Raw genomic sequence first — 13,552 nt, 5'->3', positions numbered from 1 at the left:
GGGACCACTTATCATTGAGCTCTCAGCTATAAGCACAACTGGTTTCACTGTGCAGCTGCATGCAACAGCTGTGAGAGTCACAGCTTTTCTTGTCGCCTTCTGTGGGGATAACCTCTCAATGAACAGGTTAGGTGGTTTCACTTGCTGCTTCAATCGAGGGCACCCGTGCCGTTTTTGCACTGTGGCATTCTCAGAACTCGGCAAAATTTTCCACGAAAAAGATGTACAGGTACGAGATGCAACTGCGCACAAAAAGCATGTTGAACTTGCAGTTGTAAACCAACCACTAAGTACAGCAATTCATGGGGTGAAAAGTATGTCGCCATTGTCAGGTCTCAATTACTTTGATGTGACGCAACAACTGCCGCCTGACATCATGCATGATTTGCTCGAAGGATCCATAACTCATGTTTTAAGACAGATCTTACAAGGCCTCATCAGTTCGAAAGTAATGAGTTACTCTGATCTGGAACGTGTCACTTTGTTTGAGTTTGGGCCACACGACAGGAAAAACAAACCTGAAGGACTCGAGATATCTTTTGTGAAGAGGGAAGCTGCTTATAAAGGCACTGCATCACAGAAGTGGTGCCTGTTTCGTGTCTTTTCACTTATATTTGGTGACATTGTTCCAGATCTCAATGAGCATTGGGAAGTGTATCTTCAACTCAGGAGGATTGTTGACATAATATTTTCCGATGATATCCCACATGACCATATTGCTTTCCTTCAAGAAGAAATTAGGTTTTTTCTGACAAATTTTGTAGCTCTTTATCCTGGAAAAATGACCCCGAAGCTCCATTTTTTGGTGCATTATCCAAGGCTGATCAACCAGTTGGGCCCATTGAAACAATATTGGTGCATGCGTTACGAAGCAAAACACCAATATGTGAAAATGATAGCATGTCGCAACAGAAATTTCAAGAATATTTCGAAGTCAATCGCAGAATGGCATCAGCTGCTTCAGAGCTTCGAGCTGTCTGGAGATGAGTTAAACATGGGCATTCAGACAACGAAGGCCAAGCCTCTTAGACAGGAGGACTTAGCCCCATTCACTCATGAAGTCTTTCCTGAAGGTGTTCCTGTGTGGGGAGTGTCATCCGTTACTGTTGCAAGTTGTAAATACAAAGTGTTAGATGTAGTGGTCTTGGAGAAAGACCTGCTGCCTATTTTTGGACAGATCATAGGTCTGTATATGTACTGTGGGTCAGTCTTTATTCATGTGAGTGTCCTTAGAACTGTGTTGTTTCAGCGACACCGCTGGTCATATACTGTTTGTCGAACAACAGAAGAGAGAGTTATACAGCCTGCAGAACTGCAATTGTCCCAAGTTCTAGACCTGTATTTTGAGAAGGAGCTAGTACTGAGGCCAGAAATAATGATCACAGATTGAACTGGCAGTATTATCTGCAGGCGGGCTACAATTATTTGGTTGAAACTGTTTACACTTCTTTCCTTTGTGCCTCTAGAATAAAGAGTACTTTTGTATTTTATTACCATTTATTTATTTTATTTAGACAAACTGCTCTAGCCTATGGAGAGGCTGTAGTAAGGGTTGGAACACAGCACATATGTCGCTGACAATGACTGCTCACTTTACGGATTTAAAAAATTGCATCGTATATCCAAGGAAAAATAAAATACCCCACCACAAAAGGGTAAAGCATTGAACATGGATGCATCGTGCAGTAAAACCAGAAGGAAAAATGAGTGCAAGTCAGGCACAGTAGTTAGAGGTCGTTGAAAAAGTGCAATTAAGAAATTTAACTAAAGAATCGGACACATACGTGCTGCATATATGTATTATTGAAAACAAAAACAGCACTGGCAGTTTTGTTGCCATTTAGGATGCCCTTTTCATTATATAAAAAAGTGGGGCACCGAGTAGCAATGTCACCAGAAATGTTAGTATACATACACCTGCATATTCCGATCATCCATTTCCATATCAAGGTAGTAACGGTTACTACCAGGGCAATAGTGAGGTAGTGCAAGTGTAGTAACTACCAAAGAACGTAGTAACAACAGACCTCACTACCTTGTTACTGCTTATTTTTTCTTTGAGGTAGTGACAAAGTCGTAGGAACATAGTACATATGTAGTAAGGGTTAAAAAACGTTGTAACAGCAGCCGTTACTACGTTTTCACTACCTTTTTTTCTAAGAGTGTGTAAATATTTCGGGGACACAAACTCCGCTATAGGTGTATGATTCGACAGCGTCAGCGGCTCCTTTAGTGGGTTGTCTTTCGCCTACATTCGCCTGCCTACAGTTTTAACCACTAATCTCAATTTTATCTGCATTAACTCTCAAATACATACTGATTTACATGACTTCGCAAGTTGCAGCATTATAGTCATAAGGCTTAGATCAAAAGCTAGCCTTGCGCAGCCTAGGAATAGCATGTCTCAGTCGGAATCTAGGGGTCCCGGAATGTTATGTCGTCAACTCGCTCTCCGTTTTCAAAAGAGCTACCTGAGTTGACAGCTCGTGCCAAGTTGGCCGTGTTATGTAGTCTCCTGACGTCCTGCAATCTCCTCGACCAGTCACTACTCCGCCTCGTCACCTATAAAAACACCAAAGGCGTGCTAATGATTTTTCGCTTACACCGACATAGTCAGAGTTTCTTGAAAACGGGTACTTTAACCTTATAGCGTTATTAGGGGAAATTATTAGCTTGCACCCGAGCGCAGTCTTACGGCAATAAAGTAAAGCAGCCAAATTTCGAATGCGAAGTTATTGCGAAGGCTTTATAGCTTCTCTTTGAAACCTATAGAGGTTTGGTGGATGGTGATGAGTACTCCCTGATCACAAATCCACTCTATTTAGTGGGGTTGCCGTGATCATTTGACAAATACCCATCTCACTTCAAGTTGTTTATCATTTCGCTCACGCCTTACCATCGAATCTGCTGTAGCCAGCCTTTTGAGCTAAATTCCTACAGCAACAAGTCTGTGAGGCAGTGTTATTGAGTCGCAGTTCGAGGTCAGGGCTACTTTTTCTTCCATCGAGTACCAATCAGATTAGCTTTCACATCGCTATTTGTGCGAAGGTGTTGCGAACAGTCATGAAGATGGACTCAAGCTCCAGAATAAATGTTGATTGTTTGCTTGCTATCCAAGGAAATTAATTGCAATTTTGTCTATTTTATTTATTTTAGTGTAGTGAAATAAAACAGAAAACGAAATACAACAGGCTCTTCAAAATCTTACCTTTATGTTCCTTTACCTCTGCTCTGCTGCCGGCATTGTTTGGCGTTAATTAATTACTGGATTAGGTAGCAGGCTCCTCGAAATTAAGGGCCGCAGAAAAAGTTTTCAATACGGGCAAGTATACAGCAGGGTGACGTCCATGCCACAACGAGCTTTTCTTGCTATAAGCTGTAGTAAGGTAGTAGCGTATTCATCAGTGATTTCAAAAGCGACAGCTTTATAGGACTGGAGAGATTAAAGCTTTGTTCTCGCATTTCTGCCTAAGAATTATGCGCAAGAGATTAGTAAACATGCATCACCGCACAAAATACGTCCAAGATCAGTAAATAATTTTAACTGCATTTCTTTTGCCACACAGTTCAGTTTTAGTTTCAGATTGCCGAATGAAAGTTTTGACGTCACAAGCACATTATATCACGTAGCGTATATAAAATTTGCAACATATTCACTTGCTTGTACTTTTCCATCACGTAACCCTTACAGTAAGCTGCCCAAGAAGCTGGAATGACAGCGACTGGACAAAGAGGTATAATATTGCAATTGTTTAGCCTCAGGTGATCGCATGCTGGATTTTCACTCAACCTTAGCTCGCCAACTTCAAGTTGAAACTGAAACTTTGTGACAAATAATGTACAATTATAAAATATTTACTGAGCTTAGGCAAAATTATCGCGGAGATACATGAGTACTAATGTCTTAAGCATAACTATAAACTTGAAATGCATAAAAAAAAACTGATGTTGCTACCACATTAAAGTATGTTTTCAGCATTGTGCACTCGGCGCCCAGGGTGTCCGTAGGAAAGTCCTGACTGGTCGGCAAGGTCTTCACGTCACAGTTTATAGCCTGGTGCACCAATTTCGCACATTAAACAGTCCTTGTAACCATCGAGTGCACCTTAAAGCATAATGTGAAAGAGCACTCAACAAGGGTAGAGGTGAACCTCAGCTCGCATGCCGAGTCAATATTTCGAGAAGGGGTCTGTGTTCTCGACTGGGCCTCATGGGGTCAAAAGTGACCGCATGATTTAAATTACTTGGTTCTCTGCAGAACTTAACTTCGCTTACAGAAAGTTGTCAAGAATATTAAGTTTCGACAACGATTCGAACCTACCTATTTTGATTGCGAGGCGAATACAGTGTAGGGCACACCACACAAGGCGCGCTCGCGTGGTTTGCGAATGAGAGGGGGTTGAGGTGGGAGGAGAGTCATATGAATATATTGGTCGTGAATTCACTTAAAATGGCCTCCAAGGACTGCATGCTGGTGAGCATATGTGTAATTAGACTAGTTGACCACATGGCGCTGTCCCCTAAACCACTACAAGTGGAGCTGGATTGTCCCTTTAATTGTTTAACTAAATAGAGTTAATGACATCCTTGTCGCGAAAATGAGGCGCTGGAGTTAGAGTTGTGACAAAGAATTCAACGGGCATAATTATCAGAGATAATAAGTTGCAGGAGAAATGGGAGGGCACTGAGTGTCTGGCGGGCATATGTGCTGTCTAGAGACCTCATCACATGGCCCGTACGGCAGGAGCTGTCACCTAGGATTTCTCCATTTAAATGGGCGAGGTAGGCGAAAATCCAGCACACTGGGACACTTTTACCGCGATTCAGACACTGTACTCCTAGCTGAAGCAGGCACGCTCGTGCGACTTGGACAAAGCAGGCCGCCTTATCTACGTCGGGTTATCTTACAATTACTGAGGGAACTTATGACTGTCTGAGAATGATTATCGTATTCATGCACGAGTTAATGCCCTAGTGAATACGCGAGGACATGTACGGGATGGGAATCCTCAAGTTAAGGCGGCAGACAGGGGCCAAAATGCTGCCACTTCACACCCTTTAATGGCGTTGCTTAAGCCTCTCTTCATATGTTCCCTTCTTTGCTAAACTGAGAGGCAAGTGCAGTTTCAACTGACGTGAGAAAACCACATTCTTTTCTTTGAAAATGATGTGTGTGTGTGTGTCTTCTGAGAAAAAACACAGAGTCAAGGGAAACAAAGCACGTCTTTCGAATGAAATCATAAACGGTGCTCACTGTTTAGGAAATGCAGCGCTTTTCAGAAAAGAACAAACGCGCAGTGGACAGCACGTGTGCTAACTTCAAACTAAATTTTATTTAGTGCAGGTATGGATTTTTAAACACTGTTTGGAGACATGAAAGCTAGCGCACGTGTTGTAGCGCACTCTGTGCTGGTCCTTGCCTTCAAACCACTGCATTTACACAATAACACGCCAGCACGCCCGAACGTATACCGTGATACTTTCTACATTCGATCTCACGGATGGGCTGTGTTTTGCGATAGCATTCTAGTATTCACACTGCAAAAATGAAAAAAGACATGGAACTCCTTTCTGAACAAGCTCTTACACCATACAATGTCCAAATAAACAGACACGTCTGCAAACGCAGATGGCCTGCCAGCAACTGCAGAATTCATTACACAGCTGTACCATCCTCTACTCTGTAGAAGATTGGGACCTATTAATTCAGAGCGGCTCACAAATTAGGAAGAAGTTGACTGATGGAATTTTGATTTTTACGTCTGGGAGCTTGTAGCGATCGAAGCCCCAAAAAAGAGATCGGGCATAGATACAGCCTGCTTTTGTCCAAAACATTAAACGACGCTGGCAGGACGCCATTGCTGTCAGCGAAGTTTTTTTCCGGCAATGGCTTATCCGCGCACAAAGGGACAGAAAGCGCGCGGAAGGGTGCGAGGTGCTTACGGCAGCTTGCGCCGAGCCCCCCGCCGCCGCCATGGTGGGCGGCAGGGGCGGGGGCGTCCAGGTGCGCGCCATCAGGCCCTCTCCACCACCGGAGCTCACCATGGCGAAAGTGGTGGCGCCGTCCTCGAGGTGGTCCGAGTCCAGGGGCGGCTCGAGCTCCCATTTCCTCTGCTTCTGCTTCTGCATGTTCTGCCGGTGTGAATCTGACCGCGAGGCGTAGTTGAACAGGGCGAACTCGAGGAGGGCGCCGAAGACGAAGGTCAGACAGACGCCGGTCCACACGTCAATGGCCTTGGTGTAGGAAACGGGAGGCAGCGAGGCGTTGATGCCCGATATCTGCGTGGCCATGGTGAGCAACGTGGTGACGCCGAGCGATACTCGGGCAGGGGTCGAGGTGGGATCGAGCCAGAAGGACACCCAGGACACGATGACCAGCATGCAGCATGGGATGTAGATCTGGATCAGGTAGTAACTGAACTCGCGCTTGAACACCAGGTCCACGCGGAGGCAGCTGTACTCTCCTGCGAAGAAGAATGCGTAGAGCGACGGTTCATCCACCACCGTTGGTCTGACCTCTTCATCAACCATTGTAACCATTGTTCCCATTGCTTGGAGTGAGAAGCAGTGCAGAAGCTTAAATTTTGTGGCGCGCATTCTATCTAGGCGTTCTTTTCCAGCTAATTAATTTCTTCGTGTTAATAGTCTCGGACGTAGGAAGCGCAGTCTGTTTTGGATCTGAGAGCCGCAAGGTACATTAAAGTGACAAGCAAGAAGGCTTCCGTTCACAGAAGCAGCCGGCGCGTTCAGAAACTCCCGAATTTTCTAAACGCTTGACGTCACAAGTGCAACTGTTTGGTTTGTTCATCATAAGATACTCAGGCTATAAGCGACACTCACAGGTGCAAAATAATAACGGAAAAAATTATTAGCGCTCAGAACATAATTTACAGGCGGTGTCAGATGAGAATCTAATCCGGAACCTTGGTCCTAGAGTCAGACGCGCCTCCCGCAAGCCACGCAGGCACATTCGTTGCGGATTTGTTCTAGCAGGACTTTGTGTCTATGTCGCATGGCCTTTAACATAATTTGTTAACTTACGAGTGTACGTTAATATCCTTTTTGAAAGTAGAGAAGCAATATTTAACGCAGTAGCGATTCAGAAAGTTGCAAATAGATTGTGGGTGAAGGGCGACCGTACGCGAACAAAGATTCGCAGGGTCACCTGCTGACGTAAGCCATTAATGCTGTCTCGTTATACCCTTAAGTGCGGAGCTTCAATCTCCGCCAACGTTTAATATAAGTTTACCTGCTACCTAAGAAAATACTAAATACCATATTTCCCATCCTATTGCTCTGACATCTTCGGCAAATTTTCTCTCGTTTTTTTTTCGCAGTAGTAGCGGGTCGCACTATCCATACCTTAATATTTGATCGTAATTAGCTCACTTTCCGAATGTATTATGGTTTGTTGCTTCTTCAAGGGGGTATAGATGCGCACCCCCTCCTTGCCGGCACTGTTCAATACGCCTGTTCTGATCACCACAAGGCTTCGAAAAGAAATGACGGTGTGAAAACCGCAACTGCACTAGAAACATATACGTGTGTGCACTTACCTCAAATTACTACTTTGTGCCGTAGAAAGAAAAATCATAAAGATTGGATTTTTTTAAGCTCAACACAAATAGAGAGGATACAGAATAAATGAAAGGCAAGGAAGTTAACAAGGTGACGCACAGGTGGCTGTCCTGCACGTAAGGTTAGGAAAAAAGGGACAAAAATAGTAAGGAAGTGGTGGAAGCGCAATCAGTTTTGCAAGTGTCTGTCTTGGCTCTCACTGTCAGGGTGCAAGGCCTAGCACTCCTGACAACCGCATATTAAGATATTCTTTAGAGGGTACCACTATTCGCATAGTTCAATCCGCGTTCGGAACACAAACGTGCTGAGCTATCCAACAACAAATAGAGATTATTCAGAATAACGTGTGCTTTGCATTAAAATGCTGCCACTGCACATAGCCAGTGGCTGCAGAAGCCTTTACCGTGTCGAAGGCCCCGTTCTGCAGTAAACCCGACGCAGGGATTGTCGGCATCGGATGTGTGAGCGAGAAATCGCGAGTATGGCAGTGGAAGGTGAAAGTTGGCAGGTGACAGGACTGGGCACTGATTTTCCTACGGGTAGTGTGACGCCCCGCGACAACATGACATGGCCGAGTTGTATGGCTCTTCCAACTCAGGCTTCACTTTGGAGGTGGAGGGTGCGATATGAATTCAGCCTTCCATGACCCTTGGATCACAAGTTACACCCGCTGAGTCTAATGTAGCAGTCTTTTTTTCTCTTTCGTTACTTATTTTCGTATGGCGGACAGGCCTAAAATGCGTTTTTCTTTTTATCTTTAATGGACAACACCTGCCGCTCATTCAGAGTGACTTATCGCGAACACAATTAAAATGACTTTTCGCCACCTTCAAAGACGTAAAAATTACTCCACCCTCAATCACGCTTTCCTTGTAAAGTCAGATGGTCAGGCTACGATGCGAAACGGCTCAAAGACGGCCCAATGAAAAAGGATGAAAGAGAGGACATGCGCTCATCCTCTTTCTGTGTGCCACTTTTGATGCACTTCCAATCATTACTGCTATGAAACAACTTGTACCGCAAAGTGTTAAAGCTCAGCATACTAAGAGCTATGAAGGAGGCTAGTGGAAATGAACGGAATACTAATAAAGGAGGTTACCCTGTATTTGGCCTGAACAGATGGAAATGTAAAAAACAAATACTGGGAAATTGCTTAAGCTTAGCCTTAAGAGCAAAACGCTACGTCTTTTCCTTCTTTTCCTGTTTTATTATACGCCACTGCAGCAGTCATACACATGATCATACCTCCTACAATGCACACCCCAAAAAGAGTAAGGTTTTAACCCTCTTAATACGAATAAGACGCCAAATAGGACGCCGGAAAGCATTTTTGTACAGATGGAAGCCGGAAGAGACGACGACGTGAAATGCACAGCGCTAGTGCGTGTTGCACGCTGCGGCGGTACGATCTACGGCGCCGATGGCTTCCCTATTCACTTCCCACGAGAAATTCCTAATTTCAAGCCAGCTTGTATGTTTATTTTTGCCTGAAAAGTCATAAGGGCGCATACAGGATTTGGACGATTTTGATAGATTCTGAAATATTGTGAACATCTTGATTGGATCTTTCGCAGTAACATTTCCTAGTGAACGTTCGTCGTTTACAAATATTTTCCGTCTTAACTAAAACACGCTATAAAACACATCCTCGATGGATTGAGCATGTCAATCAAAAGACGCGGGATCGAATCCCGGCCGCGGCGGCCGCTTTTCAGTGGAGACGAAAATCAAGGCGCCGTGTGCTGTGCCATGTCAGTGCGCGAAATTTCCAGAGCCCCCTACTACGGCATCTCTCATAGCCTGAGCTGATTTGGGACGTTAAACCTCATAAAACAAACCAAACATCGTTAGTCTAGTAATCACCTACGACATGCCTTGAGGCTATTCGGTCAGTAAAGTTAACGTAACAAAACGGGACGGCCGCAGATCGGCCGGAAAATTAGGCTAAAGAATTGGTTGAAGATCAGCGAGGTGTCTGTCTTAAATTTGGCGTAAATGAGGGCAGTATGACTTGTTCGTGGTGATGCTTATGGTGATTAATAGGCGAACTCTATGGCCCCGAATATTGACGCCATTTTCCCGCATAGAAAGCTTACGTACGACTGCGGGGGTCAGTCGCATACAAAGCTGCACGACCACAGTTTCACGTCAGATCATCGATGTGCTAAGTTCGTCGCTTCATTTATGGAAATGAACTTACCGGTGTTGGTCCGACTGGTGCAGTAGTCGGTCTCAAACCTCTCAAGTGTGAAACGCGGCAAGTGTAGATTTTTCGTAACCTGTACAGGATCCCCCTCTTTCCACAAGAACACCAGATCTTCAGTTGTATATCCGTCTGCACGAAAGGTAGAAAATAGATGGAAAAAAATAGACAGTTAATTAGAGAAATCAATGCGGGCTTCTTTGTTCCCTGTGCATGCGATTCCATATGACTCAAAGATGATTTTGAAGAAATGAGTTGCGCAGCGACGGACGTGTGCTGCAATTGTATCGACAAGGATTCAGACGTCACTGCAACATCCGATCGTCCGGTGAATTAATGCCCATAGCAGTTGCATATAATGCGCATGTACAAGAACAAACGTGAGCCATTATGCAGTCCGTCTCTTGCAATTACATTGGTGACGGCGTAAAACAAACACGCAATCTTCTGCACTAGGTGCATAATCCCCACACCCAACCATGGATTCGCTTTTTTCTTTTACCAGTGGATTTTATCTTGAGAAACAGGCCACATATGACTCTTCCTAACTTCGTAATCTAGCTAATATAAAAAACTGTCAAACTTGTATTTTCTTTCACACTTGCCGAATGACAATACAGCCACCTTATACTATGATACCTATTTCTACTTCGGGCTTGTTCACTAAACCACTAGAATTTCCACTAGAATGTCGGTAACTTGAGTTATTTCTCTGACCCACTCTGCACGCTTCCTATCTCTTAATGTTACCCCTACCATTTTTCATTCCATAGCCCTCTGGGTTGTCCTCAACTTAAGTAGAACTCTCTTGGTGGCCTCCATGTTTCAGCCCCATAGGTGAGTACAAATAAGATGCATCTGTCTCCAGCGCAACCGTTTCGTACACGTTGAGTTAGACTACAGCATGCTCAAATGAGTAGTATATGTCCGGTACAGAGAAGTGCTAATTCGTCCATGATAGATACGTTCTACGCAGCAGTCTAAAGAACATGTCAACACGTCTGACCAAAGATGTTACTACGTCAAGACAGAAGATGATCTCGGCCAGTCGTGAGCGACGGGCAAAACAGAACAAAAAACCTTTATACATGCAACACGTGGAGCTTTGCGGCGGCGCAGTGTTTCTTATTGCAACTTTCCGCACATTAGCACGAAAGGAATGCAATAGACATGCAGACATGCGCCTGGAAGGTTCGCGCTGCTGCTACGGTCCATTTGACGCCATTGGCACCCTCTCAACTAGCTGTAGTGCACATTATGCGAAAATAAAAGAAAGCACGAATCTTTCTGCACAGGAGTGCTTTTCACAAATAAATCTACGTATGGATGACAAAAGCATCACACCGTCAAGAAAGAAAGGGAAATTATTGAGATCAGGCTTTCCAGCCAGCCCCCCCCCCCCCCCCCCTTTTTCTTTAACGATATTTCCTTTCGTGCAAGATGCAGGCGCCATACTTTCGCCAGGCTGGCTGCGGAGTTGCTGTACGGTGCGGAGAATACCTTACAGACAAAGTAGCAAAATTCATTAATGTGACGCTATCATGAGTAATATGGTCACACGCTTAAACTTCATTACTGCTTTAGAAAGCTATAGTGCACGTTAAGGAACCCCAGGTGGTCGAAATTTCCAGTCCTCCACTACGGCACCTGTCATAGCCTGAGTCGCTTTGGGACGTTAAAACCCACTAACCAAAACCAAACCAAAAACCTACTGCGGCGAAGCAACCTATACTGGATGCAACATCTCTAATCGAGTGCTCACTTCAGTACCTGAGAGAAAGATAATATAAACTAAAAAACCGAGAATATTGTATGCATATTCTAATAATTACGGAAAGGAATATTAGAAAGCCATAAGCATTTTAGTGATCTGCTGAAATAAAGAAAATTATGAAGAGTTCATTGGGAAAGTAATTGTTGGATACTGGTGATGAAACTGTTTGCATCAATGAATATAGGCTGCCTTTTTCTAATCCCGAATTTTTTTAGCGGATAATAGCTGCTTTATGGCAGTAACTGCTGCCCTAGTTGGTTGTCAGCCATGATAACAAGTAATTTAGCGCCACATAGAGAAATGCAACAAAGAGAAAACCTCGGTGTCTTATTTCTTGTGAGTGTGTACACAATAAATACCCTATTATTAAAGATAATAGCTGCTTTTTGTGATGTAATATGAACGCAAGATGTGTGTACTGACATCTGTTTATTTCATGTGCGCTTTTCGGTGTGACTTTTGTACGTACACATATTTATCATGTTTGCCATGGTTGTTAGATGATTTAGGAGTCCTTCTTAGGCTCTTACTTTACACTTAGTTCTCGCTTTAGCTGATCTTGTTTTCTGCTCAATTAAAAAGGCGACATAACATCAAATTTAAAGTTTTCCTGACAATCCTTTAGCGTCCTTTGAGTATGAGAGGCGCCAACGTCAACCTTCAGCGATGGAACAGTAAAAAAAGTGAGTTTTATCTCATTTGAAGGACTTCATAACAGGTTCTCTGCCGCTTGTGCTGCTGTAGCTGTCGGCTGGGCATTGGTCAAAGTGATGACGCACATCTATTCCTTGAACCTCAAGAGGATCGTTGGTGCTTTGAAGTTTAGGCCTGATTCTTACATTTCTTTAAAGATTACAGCAGGAGAAGGAGGGCCGAAGTACTTACAGCTCACCATGACGATGGAGCAGATTTGTTTATCCAAAGGATAAAATTTCAGGTTCATTGGACACGAGAGCACCAACGAGATTCTGAAAAGATAAAGAAGTTGAAAGTTATCACAACGTGCACGAATTACTGCTAGCAATAATTCTAAAAAGGAAGTATTTGAGGGGTGTTTTATAGCATTATGGTATACCTATGGTAGCGAAAGACCAACATAACGACACTTTCCCAGTGATCTGAATGCTGAAAATACTGGTCCTCATAAAACGGCGTCTTTTTTTCTATCTTATTTTCAACTCACTTTTGACGTCTGCATTTCAGCTGATGTTATTCGTATTCATTTTGCTATGATGAAATTTTGGTCTGTCATTTACTGGTGGGAACTTCGTTCCACCTGTAATTCATGCGGGCACCTCTAACATGATGACATCATTCTGACTTAACCTTTTGGTCATTCTGACGTCCGCAACTTGTCCCCGTCCGAGCAAAAGATGGCACACATGGTCACTTGTGCAGAGCTATAACTGCCGATTATAATTTTATTTCGCCGATTCCACATCGAATACTTCGGGCACGTGGTGTGTCCGATGTCTTCTTGAGATTCCCATCGGCATGTTACCGATGGGGTAAGGGCCGCCCCAGCTCTTATCCTTCTAAGGGAAACCACCTCCAAACTCGATATGAGGGAAGGGGAAAGTACACGGGGGAGTGTGGGCAAGTGTACTTTCCTTAAAGAGGATGCTAAGATGGGAACAGAGGAGCGGGCATCAAAAGGGAGCCTGGTGGGGGCGAATTAGTGTTTGGAACTTCGTATGTGAGGTGGTCAACTTTTCTCTGCTGAGCGCTCTCAGCATCGTCTTGTATGCAATGTATCTGGATGCGTATATTAGTATTTTTATTGCGTGTGTGGATTTCCTGGGTTGCACATAGTGTCTGTCACTTTCTTCAATTGTTTTATGGCGACTAAGGAGTGTGTATAGATGTGGGCTGTTACATTATTTACGGCCTCCATAGCATCGAGGATTGCATAGAGTTCCATCACAAGCGGGTCCGGGTATTCTGAAACATATTAGGTACCTTTAGTTCACTATGCTTTGGGCTAGTAGCTGCTGTTC

At 44.0% G+C, this 13,552-nt stretch overlaps 1 protein-coding gene across 1 annotated transcript in view; it reads right to left on the bottom strand.

The window, feature by feature from the left end:
• Positions 1-13,552, bottom strand: part of LOC146186905 (glutamate-gated chloride channel-like) — a 102,067-nt gene that overhangs the window by 14,587 nt on the left and 73,928 nt on the right. Inside the window, exons 2-4 of the mRNA XM_084607493.1 lie at positions 12,441-12,523; positions 9,779-9,913; positions 6,043-6,464 (exon numbers count right to left, since the gene is read on the bottom strand). Coding sequence (XP_084463619.1) covers positions 6,043-6,464; positions 9,779-9,913; positions 12,441-12,523 — 640 coding nt within the window. The remainder of the gene's footprint in view (positions 1-6,042; positions 6,465-9,778; positions 9,914-12,440; positions 12,524-13,552) is intronic.

The sequence above is a fragment of the Amblyomma maculatum genome, chromosome 6 (assembly GCF_055883805.1).
Source record: "Amblyomma maculatum isolate TAMU_Amacu chromosome 6, ASM5588380v1, whole genome shotgun sequence".
NCBI lineage: Eukaryota > Metazoa > Arthropoda > Arachnida > Ixodida > Ixodidae > Amblyomma > Amblyomma maculatum.
This window is presented reverse-complemented; position numbering and strand designations above follow the sequence as displayed.